Source organism: Manis pentadactyla, chromosome 3, assembly GCF_030020395.1.
Source record: "Manis pentadactyla isolate mManPen7 chromosome 3, mManPen7.hap1, whole genome shotgun sequence".
Classification (NCBI taxonomy): Eukaryota; Metazoa; Chordata; class Mammalia; order Pholidota; family Manidae; genus Manis; species Manis pentadactyla.
In genome coordinates this window covers 190,935,677-190,957,318 of record NC_080021.1, presented here as the reverse complement: position 1 = coordinate 190,957,318, position 21,642 = coordinate 190,935,677, and the positions used below count along the sequence as shown (strand labels likewise).

Here is a 21,642-nt window from a genome sequence, read left to right as displayed (position 1 = left end):
AATACTTAACTGTGAGTCCTTTAACTAAAAACTTTTTATGCTGCTAAATACCTTCAGTTTAAGTTTTCTGATAGTCCTGGAGTTTTTTTCTCTTTAGACAAAGCAGGGAAAATGGTCTGATTATCTAAATGCTGCTTCTCTGGTAGTTTTATCTGACACTTTTTGAAACTACTTTTCAATTTACTCAGAACAGGTTTGTTTTTTTTTAACATAGAAACTGAAAGGAATCAAGGCCTACAGTTCTAACTATGCCCATTGCCTCATCAACCTGTCTATATTATATGAGTTGCCCAACTCTTATAAAGATATGGCAAGTAATTACTCTGTCCCCCACCTCCAGGTTTTCCCCCTATCAAAAATTAAATGAATGTTAAAGTTCATGCTGACAGTCATTGTTCACCTTCCCAGCTGCACTCTGTTCCTGCAGGATGACTGGATCGGGGAGAGAGTGGGGGGAAGGCATGTTGCCATAGCCACCATGAGAAACAATGGACCTGGCATTAATTGCTGACAGCACTGAACTTATCACACAAATTTAATGCTGGTGTGAATGAAGGAGGCCCTGAGTAAAATACTCTTGTCTTGCAGCTGAAAAGTTCCCTGAGCTTCTGTATGAGTGAAAGTATACCCAACTGAGCCTGAGCTGGACATGTTCTTAAATATTAAACATCCTCCTATGTGGCCCTAAAAGGCTAAAGCCAGAATTTGTGGTTAAAGGACTTCTCTTTGGAAATGAATTGGAGGATCTTAATGTGAAACCAAAATGGATTAAGAACTCCAAAGGTAGTGCTTTGAAGAATGACAGTTTTTTTCATTTCCCCCTTTTTTTTATGTGAGCAAATATCTAAAAGTGATTAATAGTAGATACCATTTATTTCTGCTGGACATAATGTTAGCAATTATAGCTTTGGTTTTGTAAGAGTAGGATAACTTACTCTTATGGAGATAGACATTGACTGCAGTAATAAGTCCATGAAAGGGAGATAAAAAAAACATGCATACCTGAAATCAAATGATTGCTGGAAACCTGGCAATTTCTGTTTTAATCTCTTCTTTTCAAAAAAAGGGAAATGTTTTCCTAATCTGGTTTGACAGTTTGTGGGGAAAATAGGAGTTCCTATGGCCAGGATCCTCACCTGAACCTAAACTACTTGATGATACAACTGGCCTACTGCTAGGTTACTGCTTCTACACCTGTAGGCAACAAGCGATTATTGACTGAGTCACTATGTAAAGAGCTCTGCTCAGTGCTCTGGGCAGAGGCAGAGACAGAGGAAGATTACAGACCTGCAGACTGTTGGACACAGATACAATTCTAGTGCTTGACCTATAGCAGGGAGAACAAGCTGGGTAATAAAACTTTTTTACCCCTAGAACTTTCCATCGTCATTCCTTGGTCTCACTGAATCCATAGTGAACTTGTCTGGGGCTGAAACCCATTGGCAAGACATGGTTCAGTGGCTTCCTTACCTGAACTGAGATGCAGCACAGAATGGGCTTTTGATGATCTTGTAGGATGAAGTACTTTCCCTTCCTGAGAACAACCTGAAATCAACCAACAGTGATCATTGTCTCTGACCACCACAGCCAAGTCCTGAACAAGTTCTGAACTCCTTATTGAGGTAAAGGTTTGAGCTTGTGGGTATCTGCCAAGATTAATTAGGTGTGGTGTGGAAGTACCATGTATGCCCAGGGTAAAGTTCTGAGATTTTGCTGCCTGGGATGCAGATCTGTTTCTAAGGGTAACTTGGCTCAACTTTTTTCTGTTGGGGAGCTAGTCAGGCTTGTACTCTGCTGAGTTTATTTGGCTGGGCCCTTTCCAGAACTGAAAATGTTTCAATTTTTGCAATTCATCTGTTGAGCAAGTACTTACTGCAGTGCATGGGTCTAAAGCATTCCCACAGATGGTTAACCCTGCACTGTCTTAGCATACGAAAGGTCAAAATGAAGCAGGCCTGGTCTGAATCCTCCAAATGGGTAATGTAAGGGGAGGACCAAGGAGCTATTTGGAGAGGTTTAAACAGTGAGTCTTTTAGTCATGAAACCTAGTAGGGATCTCTTGGCTGGAAGGCTGCCTTGGTTGAGATGCCAGAATGCCTTAAGCCAGTTCTGACCGAGAATTGCCAACAGGGAGGCATTGATGTGCTGAGAATTCTCTTGGTGCCCGGAAGTACATTAAGAAAGTTCCTACTTAAATGGGGGTTTGCCCAATAAAAGTAAATACCATTTCAGATTCTGATATAACATGTTCTGGGGGTATCTGTTGTGCCCAGAAGAATAGTTACCGTAGATTTGCTTGAGTACCAAGTGCCTGGTGGACTTTGTGCTTGAGTTGACTTTGGAAGGAGTCTTGGGGGTCCAGCTTACTGTGATGGTCTTTGGGAGTTTTAGTTCCAGGTCCTTCCTCCACACCTGGAGGAGCAATGCCATGCACTCTTGATTCCATTTGTCTACATCTCTGGCTCCATGCTGCTTCATAGACAGAAGGCAGGACAGATGCTTCCTAAGCTGGTAGCTGGGTAGGGTGGGGTGGGGGGAGGTAGTGTTAGAGAAGGGTAGAGGCTTTAAGATCACAGAACTGAGAAGACCAAGTTTTCTTAAGGTTTCTAGAAACCTTGATAAGCAGTATTTACTGAACTTCTGGGAGATTCATTCAAGCTCCCACTCCTAATTGCAGTGGCAGTATGCTGAATTGTGTTCACTTCCTGAACCTCGCAATCATCAGATAACTCTGTCCTCAGGGTGAGAGAGACCAATGTGTAAACAAAATAAGTGCAGTATAAAAAGTGCAGGAGTGAGGAGCTAGATGGCATGAGACAGGTGTAGGACTGAAAATTGGTGGTTTGATAAGGCTTTCCAAGGCTGATATTTTTGCTGGGTTTTAAAGGTTGAGTAGGAGCCTACTAGGGCAGAGAAGGGTATTCTTAGCAGCACGATTGACATGAGGAGAGATGTGGGCATTTGTGCAGGAAAGCAGGTAATGAGTTGTGTATGAAGCATTGTATGTTTGGTGAAAGAAGGATAGAAGGCTGGGCTACACTGGAAGAAGCCAACATTTGTTCAGGACCTGTTATATACCAGGCTCTTTCCCTGTGATTAAGCCTGAAAATAAATTTGTGAGGCAGATATGAGTCTGATAAAAGCTGAGTAGAGATGATGTCACCAAGATGGTGACACAGTGGTTCTTGTGAGGGGGTGCAAAGTCAACAATGTCGTAACAACTATTCATGTACACCACTGAGAAAATCCTAGAACATGGGGTGAGGCTGAAAAGCGCCTTGTGCCACAGAGACTGAGACTGCCTAGAATGGTAGGAGGAGCAGCTACTTGCTGATCACATTGTTCCTTCCCCAGGGTGGCACAGCACCACACCCCCAACCTTATAGTTCCTCCAGTGGGAAAAGAGAGCCCAGGGAATCGAGCTCCACCAGCACTGTGGGTCACTTCTTGGGATTCCCCACTCCAGTGTTGTCCTATGGGTACTGCCAAGGAATCTTTGGGGTTTGACCACATGAAGTCTGTGGAGAAGGGCTTGCCACAACCAGTGCATGGATTCTGATCAAGTTCCACCCTGCAGCGCTCTGTTCATCTGCAGGGTCAAAATGGTGGCAGTCTGACCCAGGGAATTTAGCAGGTTACAGACCTGCCTGATTGAGGTCCTCGATCAAAGAGTCTTGTTGACCCTGGAGCCTGGTCTGCTTCTGTTTCAGCAGGAGAATTAATTCACAGCCCCACTCACTGTTGAGTACAGCTCCCAACCCACCTGACCAAAAACCTTGGTTGCAACACCTGGAAAACTGCATAGCCCAGCAACACTCAAGCAGAAGGCTTAACAGGCAGAGCTGATCATCTGCAGAGCAAAGACAGTGGCTGTCTTTGGCCAGGGAACATGGGGTGAGGGTTGGCATGTGTCAAGACCACAAAGAGTCTTTCTGGCTTTGAAGCTGGTTCTACTTCACCTGGGCAGGGAAAGTATTTTGCAGTCCTAGCAAATGCTCAATACAACCTTCATCCTATGGACCAGAACAGCCCATCTTACATTAGCACTTGAACAGAGCACAGCCTGTTACTAGCCCCATCTGGAGAGCAAGACTGATGGCCCCCATCTTGCCAGGGGATTCAAAACAGCCCTGCCTGATTTGGGTCTCCAAACAACAATGTACAGCCCTGGGGACCATTCTATTGTCAATACCACAGGGGCAGAGAAGCTAATTCATGATCCCATCTACTGCCATGTAGTACCCAGTCCTGACCATCTAGTATGCCTGACTAGAGAACCCAAGCAACCGCAGAGCCCATCTACGGCCTCACTTGGGCAGAGAACAAGCCAGCAGTCCTATCTAAATGTTCTCAGTGAGTGGCACACTGCTGGACCTTAGAGCTTAAGCAGTGGCCTTGCCCAAAAATAGACCCTGACAGCAAGCTCTACCTGCTCAAGGACATTTAACAGTGTACATGTTCAGAAACCCAAACTGAGCTAATTGGTAAATGGTCTCTGTCAAAGTGAACTTGTAAAGGATGGAAGAGGAGACCACTCACTCAAATGGACAGATACTAATGTAAGGAATCAAGGATCATGAAAAATCAAGTAAACATGACACCACCAAAGAAACTAATAGAGCTTTGAAAATTGACCGTAAGTATAAGAAAAATGAAAAAACTGAAGGAACAAAACAGCAGCAGAATCACAGAACCCAAGAATGAACTAACAGTTACCAAAGGGAAAGGGACTGGGGAGGATGGGTGGGAAGGGAGGGATAAGGGCAGGGAAAAAGAAAGGGGGCATTACGATTAGCATGTATAATCGGGGGGTCATAGGGACGGTTGTACAACACAGAGAAGATGTGATTCTACAGCATCTTACTATGCTAATGGACTGTAATGGGGATTGTGGGGGGGACTTGGTGAAGGGGTGGGCCTAGTAAACATGATGTTCTGCATGTAATAGTAGATTAGTGATAACAAAAAAGAAAAAAAATGAAAGTCTTTGAACTGCCATAGAAAGAATTCAGAATAATCCTCTTAAAGGAGTTTAGTTAACTATAAGAATGCACAAACTAAACAAAATTAGGAAAACAATGAATGAACAAAATGAGAAGTTCAACAAAGTAGAAACCTTAAAAAAAATCCTAGAGTTTAAAAATACAGTGACCAAACTGAAGAATTTGATGAAGCTCAAAACCAGACTTGGCTATGGAGAAGAATCTGTGACTTGAAGACAGGATATTTGAAATTTTTTTGTTTTGTTCCTAACTGGATAAAGAATGAAAAAGTGAAGAAAGCCTATGGGACTTACAGGACACACTCAAAAGAAAAAATATCCACTTTATGGGAATTCCAGAAGAGAGAGAGATTTAAAGCAATAATATGGCTGAAAATTTCCCAAACCTTGGGGAAAGAAGTGGACATCCAGATCTGTAAGACCCAAAGGACACATAGAGAACCTAAATAGTGCTACATGAAGACATGTTATAATTACCAGGAATCAGAATTTTGAAAGCAAGAGAAGTTACATACAAGGAAATTCCCATAAAACTGTGAATGGATTTCTCAACAGAAACTTTTCAGGCCAGGAGAGAATTAGGTGATATATTCAAAATCTGAAAGAAAATGTCAATCAAGAATGCTACATCTGGCAATGCTGTCCTTCAAAAATGAAAGGGAGATAAATACTTTCCTGAACAAGCAAAAATTGAGGAAGTTCATCACCAGTAAAGCTGCCTTACAAGAAATGCTAAAAGGAATTTTTTGACTGGAAGAAGAAAGTTAACATCATCAATACATACAAAGACAGCATAAAACTCACTGGTAAGGGTAATAATGTAGTCAGAGTTAGATTCTGTAATACAGTAATGGTAATGCATAAATAAACATAACTCCAGTTTAAAAGTTAAAAAACAAATGCAAAAATAACCATAACTGATCATTTTATTTTGATATACAATATAAAATTATATGAACAATCTAAAATGTGAGGGTGTGGGGAGAAATAAAAGTGTAAAATTCAGGAATGTTACTGAACTTTTAGTAGTAACATCCTATTTTAACTGATTTTATGTAAGCCTAATGGAACCACCTCATGGTAAAACCATTACTAATTACAGAGAAGAACAAGATAAAGTCAAACTATACTGATAACAAAAGACTTCAGCAAACCAAATAAAGGCAGCAGAATAAGAACCAATGAAAAATGGATCTACAAAACAGCCAGAAAACAACAGAATGGCAATAGTAAGTCCTTACCTATTAATTACTTTAAGCATGGATGGATTAAATTCTCCAAAACACAGAGTGAGTGGATTTTTTAAAAAGATGTGATAATATGCTCCCTGCAAGATATTCACTTTAGTTATCTTTAAAGACAAACAGACTGAAGGAGAAGTAATGGATAAAGGTATTTCAAGCAAGTGACAACAACAAAAATAAAGCAGGGGTAGAGATACCACCTCACATGTTAGGATGGCCAACATCAAAAAAAAAGAGCAGATGCTGGTCCGGAGGATGCAGAGAGGGGAACCCTCCTACACTGTTGGTGGGATTGTAAATTAGTTCAACCACTGTGGAAAGCAATATGGAGGTTCCTCAAAAAAACAAAATAGAAATACTGTTTGACCCTGTAATTCCACTCTTAGTAATTTATCTGAAGAAACAAGATTGCTGATTCAAAAAGATATTGAGGAGGGGAAAAAGATGGCGGTGTGAGAAGTGAGGCAGAAATCTCCCCAAGTCACATATAATGTGAAAATACATCAAATACAACTAATCCTGAAAGAGTGACCAGAAAGAAGACTGCAGCAGATGGCTTACATCTGGGGAAAAGAGAAGACCTAACAGAAAAGGGTTAAAGGAGCAAAGCCATGATCCAGTGAGACCCAGGCCCTCAACCCACCCCAGCTCACTAGAGGGAGAAAGAGAAATGGAGTGGGGAGGGAGAAGCCCAGGACTGCTAAATACCCAGCCTTGGAGATCTCCAGGAGCACAATCCCACATTGCATGGTGTTCTGGAGATTAGAGGGGTTGCAAAGCAGGGAACGGGAGAGTATTTGGAGAGACTGAGATTGCAGCCATTTGTTGAGAACAGGTGCCCACAACTGGCAGCTCTGGGACAAAAAGGCGGGCGATCTGAAAGATTTCCCAATTGAGAGGGATGCTATAGGGGCAAGGATTACACAGAGCTTGCTGCTCAGGAGAAAGCACAGGTGGACAAAGTTGTTCTGGCATACTCAGCCCTGCAGGTTGGGAACTTTTCAAGAGCTTCAGGTGCTACATCCCCCTGGCTGGCAGGCAGCCCTGAGGCCCATTACCACAATTCACAGCCTGCTGCTCCTACCATAGTGCCAGGCCAGCCAGGGGGCAGCCCTGCCTACATCAAGTCACTCCCTGCGTGCTTAGTCTACTGGCCCTGGCAGTGGAGGCAGGCAGTGCAGCTGGAAAGCAGGAAAGAGCTCTGTCTTCCAGGCAGGCATCAGGCTGCTCTCCTGTAACGCCCACCTTCACTCCAGGGGCTGGGAAGCTCCAGGAGTAGAGATCCTGGGCACTAGAGGGTACCATGTATGCAAAGTTATTATTCCATATTATTAAGTAGGAATGAAATGGCAAAAGAAGCTTGTTCAATCCAAAATCCCTCAAACACCAGAAAGAGGGCTCAGTGAAACCGATTTTCTTGATAAAGATTTCAAAATAAAAATCATAAACATATTCATGGAGCTACAGAAAAATATTCAAGATCTCAGGGATGGAGTAAAGAAAAACTTTGAAAAATACAGTATCTGAAATGAAACATACAATGGAGGGATTTAAAGCAGACTAGAAGAGGTAGAGGAGACGGTAAATGGAATAGAAATTAGAGAAAAGGAATACAAATTAGCTGAGGTACAAAGAGGAAAAAGGGTCTCTAGGAATGAAAGAATAATCAGACAACTCTGTGACCAATCCAAATGGAACAATATTCACATTACAGGAGTAACAGAAGAAAGAAAAAGGGACAGGAAGTGTCTGAGAAAATAATTACTGAAAACTTCCCCAATCTGGGGAAGGAAAGCCTCAGGCCATGGAAGTGCACAGGTCTCCCAACACAAGGGACCCAAGGAAGACAACACCAAGACATAATTAAAATGGCAAAGATCAAGGACAAGGACAGATTATTAAAAGCAGTCAGAGAGAAAAAAAATCACCAAAAAGGAAAACCCATCAGGCTATCATCAGACTTCTCAGCAGAAACCTTACAGGCCAGAAAGGAGTGGCATGATATATTTAATGGGATGAAACAGAAGTGCCTTGAACCAAGAATACTCTATCCAGCAAGAATATCATTTAAATTTGAAGCAGGGAATAAACAATTTCCAGATAAGCAAAAGTTGAGGGAATTTACCCCCCACAAACTGTTTCTACAGTGTATTTTAAAGTGACTGCTCTAGTAGGAAGTGCTCCTAAGGCTAAATAGCTGTCACCATACAAAATAAAACCACAATAAAGGAAATAGGCCAATGACTCAGCAAACAAAATTAAATCAGCTACCCCAAAAGTCAGTCAAGGGAAACACAAAGAATACAGATTATGACACCTAACATATAAAGAGTGGAGGAGGGGAAAAAGGGAGAATTAAAAAAAAAACCTTTAGGTTGTGTTTGTAATACTGTAATAAGCAAGTTAGGTTATACTGTTAGATAGTAAAGAAGCTACCCTTGAACCTTTGGTAACCACAGGTCTAAAGCCTGCTATGGCAATAAGTACATATCTATTGATAATCACCCTAAATATAAATGGACTGAATGCACCAATCAAAAGACATAGAGCTACAGAATGGGTAAAAAAGCAAGCCATTTATAATATTAGCAATTTGAATTTAAAAATATATCAAAAAGATCATCAAGATCAAGTGGGATGTATTCCAGGGATGCTAGGATGGTAAAATATTCAAAAGTCCTCCAACATCATATACCACATCAACAAAAAGGACGAAACCACACAATCTTCTCCATAGATGCTGAAAAAGCATTTGACAAAATTCAACATCCATTCATGATAAAAACTCAACAAAATGGGTATAGAGGGAAAGTATCTCAACATAATAAAGGCCATATATGACAAACCCACAGCCAACATTATAGTTAAGAGTGAGAAGCTGAAAGCTTTTTCCTCAAAGATTGAGAAGAAGACAAGGATTACCACCCTCCCTGCTTTTATTCAACATAGTACTGGAGGTCCTAGCCATGTCAATCAGACAAAACAAAGAAATAAAAGGCATCCAGATTGGTAAAGAAGAAGTCAAACTGTCCCTGTTTGCAGATGACATGATATTGTACATAACCCTAAAGAATCCACTCCAAAACTACTAGATCTAATATCTGAATTCAGCAAAGTTGCAGAATACTAAATTAGTACACAGAAATCTGTTGCATTCCTATACACTAATGAACTAGCAGGAAGAGAAATCAGAAAAACAATTCCATTCACAATTGCACCAAAGAGAATAAAATACCTAGGAATAAACCTTTATCAGGGAAATGAAAGACCTATACCCTGAAAACTGCAAGACACTCAAGATAAAGAGGACACTAATAAATGGAAATTCATCCCATGCTCTTGGGTAGGAAGAATTAATATTGTCAAAATGGCCATCCCGCCTAAAGCAATGTACAGATTCAATGTCATCCCTATCAAAATACCAACAGCATTCTTCAATGAACTAGAGCAAATAGTTCTAAAATTCATATGGAACCACAAAAGCTGAATAGCCAAAGCAATCCTGAGAAGGAAGAATAAAGTGGGACAGATTAAGCTCACCAACTTCAAGCTCCACTGCAAAGCTACAGTAATCAAGACAATTTGGTACTGGCACAAGAACAGACCCATAGACCAGTGGAACAGAAAAGAGAGTCCAGATATTAACCCAAGCATATATGGTCAATTAATGTATGATAAAGGAGCCATGGATATACAATGAAGAAATGACAGCCTCTTCAGCAGCTGGTGTTAGCAAAACTGGACAGCTACATGGAAGAATGAAACTGAATTATTGTCTAACCCTATATAGAAAAGTAAACCCAAAATGGAACAAAGACCTGAATGTAAGTCATGAAACAAAAAACTCTTAGAAAAAAACAGGCAAAAATCTCTTGTACATAAACATGGGCAACTTCTTTATGAACGTATCTCTGGGCAAGGGAAACAAAAGCAAAAATGAACAAGTGGGAGTATATCAAACTAAAAAGCTTCTGTACAGCAGAGGACACCATCAGTAGAACAAACAGACATCCTACAGTATGGGAGAATATATTCATAAAGGACATATCCAATAAGGGGTTGACATCCAAAATATATAAAGAGCTCATGCACCTCAACAAACAAAAAGCAAATAATCCAATTAAAGACTGGGCAGAGAATCTAAACAGACACTTCTCCAAAGAAGACATTCAGATGGCCAACAGGCACATGAAAAGATGCTCCACATCGCTAATCATCAGAGAAATGCAAATTAAAACCACAATGAGATATCACCTCACACCAGTAAGGATGGCTGCCATCCAAAAGTCAAACAACAACAAATGTTGGCGAGGTTGTGGAGAAAGGGGAACCCTCCTACACTGCTGGTGGGAATGTAAGCTAGTTCAACCATTGTGGAAAGCAGTATGAAGGTTCCTCAAAGAGCTAAAAATAGACATACCATTTGACCCAGGAATTCCACTCCTAGGAATTTACCCTAAGAATGCAGCAATCAAGTATGAGAAAGACAGATGCACCCCTATGTTTCTCGCAGCACTATTTACAATAGCCAAGAAATGGAAGCAACCTAAGTGTCCATTAGTAGATGAATGGATAAAGAAGAGGTGGTAAATATACACAATGGAATATTATTCACCCATAAGAAGAAAACAAATCCTACCATTTGCAACAACATGGATGGAGCTAGAGGGTATTATGCTCAGTGAAATAAGCCAGGCAGAGAAATGATTCCACTCATTTGTGGGGTATAACAACAAACAAAATTGAAGGAACAAAAAAGCAGCAGACTCAGAAACTTCAAATAGGGACTAGTGTTTACCAAAGGGGAAAGGTGTGGGGAATATGGTTGGGGAATGAAGGGGAAGAGGATTACAGGGCATTACGATTAGCACACATAATGTAGGGATGTCATGGGGAAGGCAGTATAGCACAGAGAAGACATGTAGTGACTATATAGCATCTTACTAAGCTGATGGACAGTGACTGCAATGGGGTATGTTGTGGGGATTTGATAATATGGGTGAATGTAGTAACCACAGTGTTGCTCATGTGAAACATTAATAAGATTGTATGTCTGTGATACCTTAATAAAAAAGGTGGTTGCTATATTTATATTAGACACAATAGACTATAAATTTTAAAAAGAGATAAGGTCATTATATAATTATCAAGGTTAGATCATCAATATGATTTAATTATTAAAATATGCACTGAATTAAATATTGGAGCACCTAGATATATAAAGCAGAAACGAATGGAGAAATAAACAGCTATATAATAATAGCTGGGAATTTTAATATGGCAGACTGAAGAATAGATAGATCATTCCGATAGAAAATTAGTAAGGAATAGCAGATTTGAAAGGCAGCTATGCTCAGCACTATACCACCAGTACAGCTAGTAAACAACAGACTTGAATAACACTATAGACCAAATGGACTTAACACAGAGAATACTCTATCCAACAACAAATACATATTCAAGTATACATGGAACTTTTTCTGGGATAGACCATATATTAGGTCTCAAAACAAGTGTTAGCAAATTCAAGATTAAAACCAAGTATTTTCTCTGACCACAATGGTATGAAACTTGAAATATTAGCAGGAGGAAAGCTGGAAAATTCACAAAAACATGGAAATTTCACACTTTCCTGAAGAACCAATGGATCAGAGAAATAGTCAAAGGGGAGATAAACTATCTTGAGACAAACAAAAATGGAAACACAACACATGAAAATTTGTGGGATGCATCAAAAAAATTTTAAGAGGGACGTTCATAGCCATAAATACCTATGTTAAGAAGAAAGATCTCAACCTAACCCGACACCTTAAGGATGTTTGAAAATACAAACTGAGCCCAAATTTAGCAGGAGGAAGGAAATAAAGATTAGAGCAGAAGTAAAAGAAGTACAGAATGGGAAAATAATGGAAAATACTAACAAAACTAAAAGATTTGGCTCTTTGAAAAGATAAAGCTGACAAATTTTTAGCTCGACTAACCAAAGTTAAAAGGTCCCAAATCTAAAAAATTATAAATGAAAAAGAAGACATTCCAAGTGATAAAGATTCTCAAAATATTATGAACTGACTTCAGCATATTAAAAGGATCAATCATTCACCATGATACCATAGTGCAATGGATCATAAGACACTACTATGAATAGCTATATGCCAACAAACTTAACAACCTAGTAGAAATGGAAAATCTTAGAGACATACACAACCTACTAAGACTGAATCAGGAGGAAATAGAAAACCCGAACAGACTAGTAAGGAGAATGAATTAGTAATACAAAATCTCCCAATTAATAAAATTCCAGAACCAGATGGCTTCACTGTTGAATTTTTGCAAACATTTAAAGAATTAATAACAATCTTTCTCAAGCTGTTCCAAAAAAAAATCAAAGAGGAGGGAATGCTCCCAATGTTATTTTATGAGGTCAGCATTACCCCGATACCAAAGGATACTATAAGAAAACTACAAGCCAAGGTCCTTGATGAATATAGAATAAAAGATTCTCAAAATATCAGCAACTGAATTCAGCAGCATATTAGAAGAATCATTCGCCATGATTAAGAGGAATTTGTCCTTCGGATGCAAGCAAGGATGGTTCACATACACAAATGTGATATATCACAGTACAATAAAAGAAGAAAGTCATATGATAATCTCAGTAGATACAGAAAAAGCACTACAAATTCAATGTATGTTCATGATTAAAAGTTTAGGTATAGAAAATGTACCTAAACATAACGCCATAAATAACAAGCCCACCACTAACATTATACTCAATGGTGAAAGATCTGGAACAAGACAAAGGTGCTCACTTTCATGACTCTTATTCAACAGAGTACTGGAAATTCTAGCCAGAGTAATCAGGCAAGAAAAAGAAATAAAAGGTGTCAGATTTGGAAGGAAGAAGAAAAATTTTTCCATTTGCAGATGACATGATATTTTATATAGGATAATCTTAAAAGATGCCAACAGAGAATTTTCAGATCTAGTTAATGAATTGAGTAAAATTGCAGGATACAAAGTTAACATACAAAAACCAGCAGCATTTCTATACACTAACAAAATATCTGAAAAACAAGGAAAACTACCATTTACAACAGCACCACAGACATAAAATATTTAAGAATAAATTTAATGAATGAGGTAAAAGATCTCTACACTGAAAACTGATGAAATAAATTGAGGGAGAGACAAATGGAAAGACATTCTATGTTCGTGGATTGGAAGAATTAACATTTATGATGGCCATATTACCCATTGCTATCTATTGATTCAATACAATCTCTATCAATATTCCAGTGGCACTTTGACAGAAGTGAAAAAAGAAACCTAAAATTTACATGGAACAAGAAAAGACCCCAAAGAGCGAAATCAATCCTGAGAAAGAACAAAGCAGGAGGCATCACACTTCTGATATGAAGCTATATTATATAGCTATCCTGATCAAAACAGTATAATACTTGGCATAAAAACAGACACAGACCAGTGTAACTGAATTGAGAGCCCAGAAATAAACCCTGCACATACAGTCAACTAATATTTGATAAGGGAGCGATGAATAGTCAATGGAGAAAAAACAGTCCCTTCAATAAATGCTGCTGGAAAAATTGGATATTTGCATATAAAAGAATGAAACTAGATCCCTATCTCATACCATTCTGAAAAGTTAACTCAGAATGTATTAAAGACTTAATTGTAAAACCAGAAACCATAAAACTCTTAGAAGAAAACCTAGGAAAAAAGTTCCTTGCCATATGTCTTGGCAATGAGTTTTTGGATATAACACCTAATGCACAAGCAATAAAAAATAAGTAGAACTGATCAACAAAATTGAAACAGCCTATGAAATGGGAAAAATATTTTGCAAATTATATATCTGATATAGGTTAATATCTAAAATACATAAAAAACTCATACAACTAAATAGCAAAAACAACAACAAAAAAACCCATCCCGAAAACTAAAACTAAATCCAATGGAAAAATGGGTAAAGGACTGAATCAACATTTTTCTAAAGAAGATACATGAATGGCCTACAGGCACATGAAAAGATGTTCAACATTACTAATCACAAGGGAAATTCAAATAAAAACCACAGTGAGGTATCACCTCATGCCTATTAGAATGGCTGTTATCAAAATGCCAAGAAATAAATGTTGGCAAGGATATGGAGAAAAGGGAACCCATGTGCACTGTTGATGGGATTGTAAATTGATACAGCTACTATGGAAAATAGTATGGCAGTTCCTCAAAACATTAAAAATACAACTGCCCTATGAACAGAACTAGCAATCTCACTTTTGGGGATATATCTGAAGGAAATGGAAACACTATGTCAGAGGAAGATCTGTACTCTCATTTTCATAGCAGCATTATTTAAAATAGCCAAGACACAGAAACAACATGAGTTCATTGACCAGATGGGTGGCTAAAGAAATTGTGGGGTGTTTGTGTATAAAATGAAGTATTATTTAGCCACAAAAAGGAAATCCTGCCATTTGTGACAACATGGATGGACCTTAAGGACATTATGAAAAATGAAGTAAGTCAGAGAAATACAAATACTGTATGATCTCACTTGTATGGAATCTTAAAAAATAACAACTCAAAAAACTCATCAGATTTGTGGTTACCAGAGACAGGGGATGCAGGGAGGGGGAACTGGATGAAGATGGTCAGGAGATACACACTTCCAGTTATAAAATAAATAAGTACTGAGGCTGTGATGTACAATATGACAACTATAATTAACACTGATTTATGGTATATATGAAAGTTAAGTCATAAAAGTTATCACAAGGAAAATACGACATTTTCATGAGATGAAAAGTAAACTTACTGTGATAATTATATGTAAGTCAAATCATTATGATGTGTACCTTTAACTTACACAGTGCTGTATGTCAATTATTATCTCAAAAAAACTCCAGGGGAGGGGCAAGGCTGAGTAATTTTCAGGAAGTCATATTGTCAGAGCTAGGAGAGACCAAATCCATACTTGGTGCTGTCTGGGCCAATAACCAGTGCTACTAAGGACTTGGATCTGTACTCTGTACTTGGTGAAAACCCGCAGAGGTTTTTTAAAAGGATGGCAAGATTAATAGCTGTATTTTCCTAAATTCATGCTGTTGGGGGGTGGTACTCATGCCTGGGGTGGGAAAGAGGCTAGGGGCCGGGGTATAAAAATGGCTGTGTTTACACCTAGTGTTTATTTGGTGGTGTCTCTCCCATATGCACACTCAAGCTTATTTTAATACAGCTGTTTTGGAGCCTCCAGAGGAATGCTGCATCAGTGTTCACTATCTATAGCTGATTAACTTAACCACTCCTGGTGAGCCTCTAGGGTGCTGTGAAGAGCCCCAGGCCCCAGACCTGATTTTTCAATGCAGCAAATGGGAAATAACCTTCCTGAGTCTGCTAAAAGCTCCTTGCATTGCCTGGTACAGCCCCTCCCTCCTGTCCTGAAGGCTGGTTTCAGTCAAACTACATGGTTCTTCCTTTCTCTTTCTGTAAAGTAACAGACTATGGTGTCCCTTTAACTAGAATACATACCACATTTCTAAAAAGTGAACTATAGAGAAAAGCTATAGAGTTATAGGGCAATACTGCTCCACAGTTCAGTTCTTTTTGCAATCCAAAGCATTTTTCACACCCTCTGCTGTGTGGGCAGAAAACTTGCTGGGAGGCCCAGGTGTTGGCTGAAGGTACAATCCACCACTACTCCCAGCTTTCAATGGGCACCACTGCCACCTAATGGACTCTGGTATGGAGACTGAGTCTGTGCCAGGTGAAAACACTGGTCCCAGAACGGCTTCTATTCTCCCATTCTCAAGGAGAACAGACACTCCTATTTGCTGAGAATTCTAGATGCCAGTCATCCCTTTCAGCCTGGGACTCAGGGGCCTCTGTGGTCCAGTCCTTGCCTATTCACTCAGGACATGCTGGAGAAGAACTGACAGCAAGGTGGCTTATGCATGTTCAGGTAAAAAGGAAGTGTTTTACGCAGCAACTGCTCTTAGCCACAGCAACTTTCCAGCCTAGCTTAGCTTGTACAGTATCCTGTTTGGATCTTTAAAATAGGTCTTGAGTGGGAATAAAACTCAACACTTATTCTCAGTGTGCAATTTAAGCTTCATTTTCTCTGGGCCCAAAAATTCTACCTGCTCGCCCCATCTCTGTCCATTTTCCAGTCTGCCTGTCCCCTTCCTCAACATGGCTCCTATGATAGCTGCATTTATAGAGCATTTATGTGACAAGCCCTATTCTCTACCCCACTCCTTGTTGCTCCTTAGGACTGGAGTCAGAAACCACATACTATTCCATGACAGCCCCTTTGAGCTACTGTACTTAAAATGGAAGATGGATAAGACTATAACAGACTCAGTGAAAGTGTTTTTACTGTGATCTGATGTAACTTCCCACAATGTGCAGCATCCCTTTGGGAGTTGATGTCCCAGGTCTCAGAATTGCACAATGGTGCAGCCAGAGGGGGCCTATGTAATTGCCTCCCCAGGTGGGCACACAAACTATGAGCCCACTGTTCTTGGGGGAAATGACTGAAGGCTCATTTGCTGCTATGGACACTTACTGACAGGACCTGTCAGCTTCTGACTCTTCAAAGGAGTCAAAGAACAGTGACAGGTAGAGGAGCAGCTGTGGGGCCTGCCGTGGTCAACCTTGCTGGCTTGTTCAGATCCCAGGTTTCAGCTGAAATACTTAACAAAAGGTTCTTCGGAGATGGTAGCCAGTGCATGTCCTGGCAGAACTCCCCAAGGACGGGGAGCAAGGACCACTCCCACCTGCAGCTTCAGGGTCACCGTCTCAGCCCAAAGACAGCACTGGCATTATTCGCTCGGTCCCTTTGGTAGGCTGAGTAGCCTCTCCGTGCTTCAGTTTTCTCATCTGTGGACTGGGGATAAGAGCAGTATCTACCTCACAGGGTTACTGTGAGGATTAAACGAGTAATACATGTAAGACTACTTAGAACAGTGTCTGGCACAAGTGCCCAATAAGTGCCAACTACTGTTAACAACAGCAATGACATCCCCCTGTAACACTGCCCTGAGGGTGGGCACCATACAGGCAGCCCTTCTCCAGCCCACCCTGAGGTGGAGAGCCCGAGGCCTGCCTCTGCCTCCATTATCTTTGGCCACAGCAAACACTATCTTTGCTAGGAATGCCAGCGACAGTCCTGTGGTTTTGAGTCAGCTGGATCTGCACCACTAGGACTGGTCATTTTTCCTCTGAGACCATTTGCTTCTCTGAAAAATGGGGACAATAATCCCTATCATGACGGCTTTCTGCGTGGTTGGGAGAGCAAAGGGAATCAGGCACAAGGCAACTAAACGGCCAAGGTGACTAAGACTGAGCTGAGATGAGGATGCACTGTAGCTCAGCCCGTGCAAGAATGAAGCAGACTGCCTGGCTCTGGGTGAGGCAGTCCGGCAGGAGAGTCCTTGAGACCTCTCCCCCGACCTCACAAGAACCTTCCTCACTCTCATCTCTCTGCCAGCATTAGGGTCTCTCCGGCCCTTTTATCTCCTGACTGAGGTGCTGACATGTGGCACACCTGTGCTTGCCATGATTCGCTTGCATTGTCCCCAACCAACCTTCCTCTCTCTGGAGGTGGAGGCCATGTGACTCCCACCCACTGACGGGTCCCACCCTTCCCTGGTCATCACGGTGTGGCCTCACTTGAGACTGAAGCCCTAGAGGGGCCTGCAGTGTAAAGGAGATGATGGGATAAGTGATGACCTGCAGCAGAGGGCTCCTGCAGCCTCCCCTGATCACTCCCAGAAGGTATTTGTCACCATATTTCAGGAATCCTCCACCACTGCTCCAGCACCCATCCTACATTCTGAGCTTGGTAAATGCTCACACAGGTTTTTGTAATAAATTTCACTCAATCTACTATATCCTGGTCCTGGTTTTAGTATTTGGGGTAGGATGACTTCCTGGGTAGTAAAGACGTAAAAGAAAGAAAAATGAAGTATCTTACATGTGTAGTGCTTTAGAATTTATGAAGCACAAATTATCTCATTCTAGCAACCTGTCATATAAAAAGGATAGGTGCAGCAATTGTTAAACCCTGTTTTACAGATGAGGAAACTGAGGGTTAGGGAGACCAAGGGATTTGTCTAAGGTGAGCAGCCTGTTAACTCCTCACCTGAAGCTCAGGTTTCCTGGTTACAAATGGAGGGCCTTTTCCTTACACCAGGCTATCCTGGGTGCTTTCCTATCTTTCTTCCAAAAAGCTGTTATCCAGTATAAGTTACTAGGATTAACACGTGTGTGAATTTCATGGCTATTAGGTTCAATACAAGCGGCCTGTCTTTGCCAGCATGGGAATTCACTTAGGAAGTAAGCACAGAGCAGGTGGGTGTCACAGCAGGGGTACTACAGCACTGGCTTCCTACCTTCTCCAGGCCCTCTGGATGATGGCTGCTGCTTTGTTCTTTTTGCGAAACAGCTCTTTCCTGCTTCTTTCCTTCTGGATTATCTGCAGCCGCAGCTCTACAGGGAGAAGGTCAATATTCACACTCTGCCCAGAGCGGGGACCAGGTGCTGGACCAGTCTCTTTGGATATCTGAGCGTCCTCAGAGAGGGCAGATGTCCCCAGCTTCCTGACTCCTGACCTCAACACCTCTGTGCTCTGTGGCAAATCTGAATAGATCCCTCCTTCGAGCTTGTCCTGTGTCACTTTGTTTCTTGGTGTCTGGTGGTGGAGAGGATTCTTCCCAGCATGGACCACCTCCCCCTTGGCACTGCCAGGCCGGCTAGAGCCAGCTGGGGAGCACCTTCCTCCTCTGAGCTCTTGAATACGCCTTTTCTGGGAGGCACATTTGGCTTTGGGTGCTGTGTTGTGCCGCCTGCTGGTCTTCCAGTGGCCATCCTGCTGTGGAAGGCTTGCAGCTGCCCAACTAGGGTCCTCTCCTTTCTCATCAGGCCCAGCTGCCCTGACACAAGCGGGCTGCTTCAAGAAGCCTTTTCCCTTGTCACACCGCTGTTCTCCAACTGCCTCACCTCTGGACTTCTCAACAGAGGAGACTCCTGGATGCCTGTTTCCATCACTGCCTTCACTGGGGCTGACGTGGACACAGGCAGATTGGCCTTTACACTGTTCCCTTGATGTTTCTTGGGAGACAGAAAAAGGAGAAGAATATTTATTGTCCAAAACTTGTATCATAGGGCAGTTCTGCTCACTTGTTCACATAAAATATTGATACTCGACCAATGGCATATTGATGCACATGATAGTCGTGATTCTCATTAGAAAAAACTGCGTTACTTCTGTTTCCAGCAACAGAAGGTTAGATGACCTGAATGCCTTCCCACTACCTAGAAATGCTGACCAAAATATAATGAGCATCCTTTTAAAAGCACTATAGGGCCTTCAAGAGAGGAAACCCACAGGGGCCAAAAACAAAGAGGAAAGTGAAAATCAGAGCAGTAAGTCTGTGAGTTCATCTAGCAACTGTCTAGGCAGGCAGTAGTGGCAGAACAGGCCACAGTTGGTCTTATTAAATATCTAGTTCTGTTTTAATATCCAGATAACAGAGAAATGAGGCCTTGCAGGAAGGAAATTAAGTAGAGCCAAGCCAGGCTGTGCATAAAGCCAGGACTTGGTGGTATGCCCTTAGGAAATGATAGAAAAGACATAAAAAGTCCGCTTGCCAGCACTGGGAGATCGCAAGCAAGTTGGTCTCAACCTGGATTCCAGACGGGGTAAATAATCTAGGAGAATTTGAAACCAAATTCCTGTGCTTCACATGTGTTTGGTACTCATTTATTCTCAACCCATAGGAAAAATAAATATAAAAATAGGTCTCAGGATGGTGGCGGAGCAGGATGCTTCACAGAAGCAAACACAGTATTGCTTTAGAATGGCATTTCCTCAACTCAGGCTGCACAGAGGTATCCTTCTGAGAATGACTTCACAATCCAAAATTATAAAATGCATGAGCAAACAATCCACCATGAGTGACAGGTAACAGACACAATAACAATATTAGATTAAGAATTTGAGCTAATAGAACAGTGTGCACATGCGAACATATACATGCACATGCACCAGTGAAACACAAAATAAATTTAAAATATGAGAAATGAATAGATACATTTGAGAAAGAACCAAATACAACATCTAAAGTGAAAAATTTAGTCTTGATGTAAAAAACAATGAAGGAATTTCTGCTTCTGTAATGAGAATTGAGGCATACTTAGCAGTGAGGACAACAGAAAAATTGAACCAGGTATTACAAACTACCTATATGAAGGCTTTGAAGAATTAACAAGGCAGAAAAAAGTGTGGGGCCAAGATCCAGGGGAATTAGGTAACCAACAGAGATGAGCAAGGCATTTGGGACCACATATCCCAAGAGGAATCACCCTACAGAGGTTTGGAGACTAGAACCTGCCAAGAAGCATTCTTTTGGACTGGGACCCAGAAGGGCTGTCCTAGGAGAAAAGGTAAACTGGTGGTAGACTGATCCTAGCATGGACTGAAGCCTAGCTTTGCACCATCTCAGTTCCGGCAACTGGATTAAGGTGCTGTTGGATTGCTTGTGTTCCTAAATGCCTGCCAGACGCCAATGTAGAGAAATTAATATCATCTTAGATCTCAAGTTATTTCTACAGTTTTTAAAATTTTGGTATCACTAATATAAAATCACACGAGCAACATTCTGGTTACTAGATTCCCCCCATTATCAAGTCCCCACCACATACCCCATTACAGTCACTGTCCATCAGCATAGTAAGATACTGTAGTCATTACTTGTCTTCTCTGTATATACTGTCTTCCCCATGCTCACCCCTACATTATGTGTGCTAATCGTAATGCCCCTTATTCCCTTTCTCCCTCCCTTCCCCCTCACCCTCCCCAGTCCCTTTCCCTTTGGTAACTGTTAGTCCATTCTTGGGTTCTGTGAGTCTGCTGCTGTTTTGTTCCTTCAGTTTTTTCTTTGTTCTTATACTCCACATATGAGTGAAATCATTTGGTACTTGTTTTTCTCTGCCTGGCTTATTTCACTGAGTATAATACCCTCTAGCTCCATCCATGTTGTTGCAAATGGTAGGATTTGTTTTCTTCTTATGGCTGAATAATATTCCATTGTGTATATGTACCAATCTTCTTTATCTATTCATCTACTGATGGACACTTAGGTTGCTTCCATTTCTTGGCTATTGTAAATAGTGCTCTGATAAACAGGGGTGCATATGACTTTCAAACTGGGCTCCTGCATTCTTAGGGTAAATTCCTAGGAGTGGAGTTTGTGGGTCAAATGGTATTTCTATTTTGAGCTTTTTGAGGAACCTCCATATTGCTTTCCACAATGGTTGAACTACATTACACTCCCACCAGCAGTGTAGGAGGTTTCCCCTTTCTCTGCATCCTTG

At 41.0% G+C, this 21,642-nt stretch overlaps 1 protein-coding gene across 7 annotated transcripts in view; it reads right to left on the bottom strand.

Moving 5' to 3' along the window:
* INVS (inversin) overlaps nucleotides 1-21,642 on the bottom strand; it is a 134,937-nt gene that overhangs the window by 3,404 nt on the left and 109,891 nt on the right. For 5 of the 7 annotated variants that reach the window (XM_036888378.2, XM_057498886.1, XM_036888380.2 and 2 more), the window contains 3 exons: nucleotides 18,660-19,377; nucleotides 2,286-2,515; nucleotides 1,471-1,545 (listed from right to left, as the gene is read on the bottom strand). In XM_036888378.2, the coding sequence (XP_036744273.2) occupies nucleotides 1,471-1,545; nucleotides 2,286-2,515; nucleotides 18,660-19,377 (1,023 nt within the window). The remainder of the gene's footprint in view (nucleotides 1-1,470; nucleotides 1,546-2,285; nucleotides 2,516-18,659; nucleotides 19,378-21,642) is intronic. The other 2 variants (XM_036888381.2, XM_057498887.1) reach the window with 2 other exon arrangements.